The sequence below is a fragment of the Sinocyclocheilus grahami genome, unplaced genomic scaffold (assembly GCF_001515645.1).
Source record: "Sinocyclocheilus grahami isolate Dianchi unplaced genomic scaffold, SAMN03320097.WGS_v1.1 scaffold695.1, whole genome shotgun sequence".
NCBI classification, from domain to species: domain Eukaryota; kingdom Metazoa; phylum Chordata; class Actinopteri; order Cypriniformes; family Cyprinidae; genus Sinocyclocheilus; species Sinocyclocheilus grahami.
In genome coordinates this window covers 881250-886821 of record NW_015505874.1, presented here as the reverse complement: position 1 = coordinate 886821, position 5572 = coordinate 881250, and the positions used below count along the sequence as shown (strand labels likewise).

The 5572-nt window shown below is 36.3% G+C and overlaps 1 protein-coding gene across 1 annotated transcript in view; it reads left to right on the top strand.

Moving 5' to 3' along the window:
• The window catches only part of LOC107559676 (oxidation resistance protein 1-like), a 57180-nt gene extending 51707 nt beyond the window's left edge, over positions 1–5473 (top strand). The window contains exons 12-14 of the mRNA XM_016243572.1: positions 1935–2015; positions 4927–5046; positions 5315–5473. Of these exons, the coding sequence (XP_016099058.1) occupies positions 1935–2015; positions 4927–5046; positions 5315–5473 (360 nt within the window). The remainder of the gene's footprint in view (positions 1–1934; positions 2016–4926; positions 5047–5314) is intronic.
• The last annotated feature ends 99 nt before the right edge of the window (positions 5474–5572 follow it).

Sequence of the window (5572 nt, the reverse complement as noted above, 5' to 3'; positions counted from 1 at the left end):
CTACACAGTGTCCATTGCTCCCTACTCCCTGAGCAGGGGAAATCCGTTGAAGTTTACTTCACTTCGGAATATTCATTTACAGATTTGCGCTGCGCCGCTGCCTGCAGCGTCTTCACACACAAACGAAACTTACTAGAGAAGCGTGAAGTGGGACATAATATACCTCTGTAAATAAATACAATTTAAATTCACGTCTCGCACACTTAAATGCCCTTTGTATGGAACATACGCTCCCTTCAAACTGGAATCATGGCGGAATATCCGGTAATGTCCATTTCGCAGCGCACTTACAGTCAAATATAACAGTAAGCAATAAGAGAAACACACAAAATGTACAGAGCGGGGGTACGCGAGGACTGGAAATGAGAACCGCTGTTCTAGATATGCCAAAAATGTGAGGCTACAGCACAGCAGCTCTTCTTCGTCGTCTCGTCTGATGCGCTCACTCAGAACGCAACGGGCAGCGTTGTCAGTAGTTTTTCCACATGGAAAATTGCGACTTTGAATGTTCCCCCTTTAAAAGATTTGCGTTGTTTCTGTTAAACAGCTGAACGGATTGCAACGAAATGAAACCGAACGCATGGTTCCCACTACGCCTAGCCGTTTTAAATGCAAGTCTATTTTAAACTTAACATGCCGCAAACGCGCCACTCTTATGGCACGAGACGCTGTAAATGGCGAGACGCAATGCAAATCGGAATGTCTTCTTTCGTCTTTGTGCAGCACCGCTCCAGTCGCTATTATAAATCGAAATGTCGCCTTCATCATAAAAGCTCTTAGAAGAAAAACTGTGCTTGGTTGTTTTAATGGTGAAAACTGGAAGTGCATGTTAAAAGAGCATTAACATTGTATGCAGTATAAAGCATGCTTTCTGCTTTTAGGAGATAAATCCCATGGGATAAAAAGCCCATCACTATTAAATGCATTACTAGTGATGGGCTTTTAGATATGTGAGGTTGGACAAATTAATTTAAGTAAGAGGAGCAAAGAGTTCTGGGCAATGTGTTTTTCATTATCACATTACCAGACTATTTTATCAAAATATTCAGTTACAGAAAAAATGTGTGTATATCTGTATTTGTTTTCTGTAATACAATAATATATTACAGTAAATTATTACAAAATATTATATATAAGTAATGGCAAAATACGTTTACAACTCATCAAATTAACCGGTTTCAACTTTTATACAATTTATAAAAAACTCAACTATATTATTATTATTATTTATGTCTGCTTAATATAACAAATTATAATTTATGGAATTTTTATAGTTTATATTTATGAATGTGTTTGACTTAAAATACAGTAAACGGTAATTGTGAAATTTTATTACAATCTCAAATTACTGTTCGTGACGTGACTCTTGACTTACTGTTTTTTGATCAAATAGATGGAGACTGTCAAAAACATAAAACCATTTTTTTTTTTCATTATTCCCTGATTTAGATATTGGGTAGGCAGACAACTGACCCATAGCCACAACTGTTCAGTGCTTCAGCATTGAAAACGCTGTTTTATGTTGTTTTGAGACATGACATGGTGGTCTGGGGAGGTTGTTGCAGATGAAGTGTGATCGGTCTTTGAGACAGTGCTGTTTGATCTTGAGATTAAGCTGATTCATGGCACATCTGACTGCAGTTCTGATGCAGCTGTCTGTGGAAACACATGGGTCAAGTGGTATATAAAGTGCTGTTTCCAGTCAATTAGTTTTCATTTATTGCAGTTTTTATTTTGGTCTTGTCATTTAGGTTGTGCAAAAATAAATAAATAAATAAATGGCTTGAACTTACTAACATGTCCCTTCCTCCATCTCCAAGTTGATCAGTTTAAGCTGCAGAGGAGCATACCAGATAACTTCTCTCACCTCACATACTAATTTTTGTATGCCAGGCAGTTTCTCATGCAACCCCACTATTCTGTCTGTGCATTAGGTAGTTTCTGTGACTGAGTACTACCGGAGGATAGATGCGCTAAACAGTGAGGACCTGCGCTCGCTCTGCAAACGTCTTCAGGTGCCACATGCTCAACTCCACACGGAAACCATCACAAAGGCCACAGCATGTCTGTTGATCAAGGAGCATAAACTTCATTAAACTCAACAATTAGGATACTGTATGAAAGAATCAGTGTCAACATATTAATCAGCAAGTTGAATGAAAAAAATACTATCTACCGTTTGATCTGAATCGGAATGAATTACAGGCTGTTTTACATCATTTGTTCCTCTTGATCAGCAGATCGCACTGGTCTTTATGTGGAGTGTGGAATAATAAAACTGGCCCTGAGTTGACATACAGCTATTTTATATGACTTGACACTTAATAGGCTGATAGAATTTCTGCAATAATACTGAAACTGGATATCTGTCAACTGGCATTTCCATCTGGATGACAGAAGGGGATTTAGATGGCTTGAATAAGAGGAAGCAATGAATTAAGCAAATATCATAGTAGTTAGTCTCATGCTGTCCCCCAGAGACCTTTCCAGAAGGGTTTGATCAAGTATCTAAAAGTTGTTGCATTTGACTGCAGTGCTTGTTCTGACTTACTCTTCAGACAGCAATCATCACACTCTTAAAGTCAACATGACATTACTATTAACCCCGTTTGCTTTATTAATACACGTACCTGATCTTACGGTGCATGACTCTTCACTGCATGTTATTCCAACTATTTGTTTTGTTTTTAACATTCTAATCAATTTGTAATATTTTGTAATTTGCTATATATTATATTATAGTAATTATACGTTTTAGTTGTTTCATTTTTATTTCTTGCACTGCTGTTGTATTAAGTCATTCGACATTGACACCTGTTATTCCAATTATTATTTTTTTAATTAATGTAATTTTGTAATAACTTACTATAATTTATATTAGAAATAAGTATACTGTAATAATTATTTAATATATTTTTAGTCATTTAGTTTTTATTGCTTGCTGTTTTTATGTTAATTATGGTTATATATATACAGTATATTTATATTATAAAAATAAGAATTTGTTTCTATTTTGCCTGATGTTAACAAGGCAGTGAGGGTTAATGTTAACTATGTAGGCATTGTTAGATGCTAAGTATTGTAAGTATACGGCAGTCTAATTGTTATTGCACTTATTTAATACTTGTCTCAAATTTTTATGCATTATTTTTTAAGTCTGAAATGCTTTATATTGCGGAAGAGAAATGGTTCGTGAATGTCATTTCATGTTGACTTTAAAGGAAAAAACATTCCTGAAAGTGTGTTGTTGAGGTCTCACTAACCCTATTCCCTGCAAACATGAAAACAGTGCAAACATCCAAGATTGTTAGCCTTTACTGAACATTGTTGTAAATATACAAAAAAAATAAAAATAAAACAGTTATCAGCTCCAAATCGGATGTTGAATTGGCATGTGATCCTTGGACATTTGCCTTGGTTTGCATTGCCGTTGGCGAACTACCCTGTTTTCCTGCTAACCTTTATTCCTGTGCTTAACTACGGTTATACTTTTCATTCCTGAAATAAGACCCCTTGGTACATTTTCCTGCCAGCCAAACCTCTCTGGCCTCCATCCATCCATCTTTCTCTGTCTACATCAGTTGGGTTGTACTGATGTAGAAGCACACATTACCAGATTTAAAGCCTGATTTGTCTGGCTGATAAATGTGTGTCTCTGTAAGCTTCACTCCTCACATCCTGTAGTGTGACTTTCTCCTGTATTGAGCACTACTGTTTTTGATGCCCTCTGTGGAGGGGCATGAGACTATTTCTGAATTTTGCAGATGTTCTCTTACTTTGAGAGTACTGTATACATGGCATATATTTAAGAAGGCTCCGATTATGTTATCTGATATGTCTGATGCCAGTTACCTGGAGTTCAGTCTGAAAAAAAAGTCATTTGATTGGATAATGCATGAGAGGGCTGATAGATAGATAGATAGATAGATAGATAGATAGATAGATAGATAGATATTGTTTGTATCATAAGTGGCTCAATATTAACCTTATTCGACTGTTGTATAAATGAAAATCATAAAAAATTATCTTGAAAATATACTTGAAATGACAGTAACTATATTGTGATAAATACCATTACAGATATAGATATAACGAATAAATGAGACCGATAAAACAAACGATAGATAGATAGAACAAACAATAGGATGAACAAACAATAGAGAGATCGGTTCGAATTATAGAAAGAACAAACAAATGATAGCTAGATAGATAGATAGATAGAATGAACGACAGGTAGAATTAATTAATGAATGCATGATAGATAGAATGAACAAAAGATAGAAAGAACAAATGAACGACCAGGAGATAGAACACACTAACGAACAATAGGTAGAAAAGAACAAACAAACAATTGATAGATAAAACAAACGAATGATAGGTAGAATGAATAGGTCGAACGAATGAACAAATGATTGTTGGATAGAACGAATGATAGCTCAAACAAAAGATAGAACAAACATGAAATAATCAATGAAATAATGAACAAACGATAAAACAACAAATGAACGAATGATAGAACAAACAAACCTACGAAAGAGTGAATGAATGAAGGATAGATGGAACAAACAATAGATTGAATGAACAAATGATTGAGCGAAAAGTCGACATTCATGTATTGATATTTCAAATAAACTGAATGAACAAACAAATGAAAGATCGAGTGAGCGAATGAAGAATAGATTGATGGAAAGAATGAGAGATAGAACAAACGACAGACAGACAGATGGCCACCCCTATGGCCGTAACATTTTAGGTCAAGCAGAAGTGTCATATTTTAAAGTTTTAAACCTAGTCTAACCATAAATAAACAGGCACAACTCATCCAGATATTTGTGCTTTCAATGTAAGAGAATGTTTGTGAAATTTAGGGAGAATCAGGTAGTGAGATCATGTTTATCAGCTCTTTTTCTTTCTATATTTAATCAGATCACAACCAAGGAAGAGGTGAACTCCAAACACATGGTGAAGAGTGACCCAGAACCCGAATCATTCAGGCCCAGTCTGAACGAGCCTAGTGTCCTGCTGCAACCTGATCAGATCGAGAAGGCAAGTTATAGTTTATTTTGGGTCCATATCTATATGTTGACCTTATCATATTTAACTCTGATGCACCTCATCTTTTGGCTAGCTCTCATGGGACTCTCGTGGCATTTTCATTATCTACCTGTGCTATTTCAATTGTATAATTGGCTCCCAGAAGTCCTTGTTTTTATTATACATTTGCTTGAAGTTACTTCCAAGTGCCCTTTCTGTACTGTCCTGATCTTTTGGGGCCTTTCCTTACTCACTTCTGGCCTGTAACCCCAATCCTCAGCTGGCCAAACACCTCCCCCCCAGAACGATCGGCTATCCCTGGTCTCTGGCATTCAGCACATCCAAACACGGCATGAGCATCAAGAGCCTGTACCGCGCCATGCAGGGCCAGGACTCCCCGGTACTTATGGTGATCAAAGACAGTGATGGACAGGTATGAGCTTGAGCTTCTGGGCTTTAGCTGAAGTGTGTGGTTTTACATGGATTGTTTTCAAAATTTGTATATGTCGATTGTGAAAATTGCATAGACTTCTAAAGC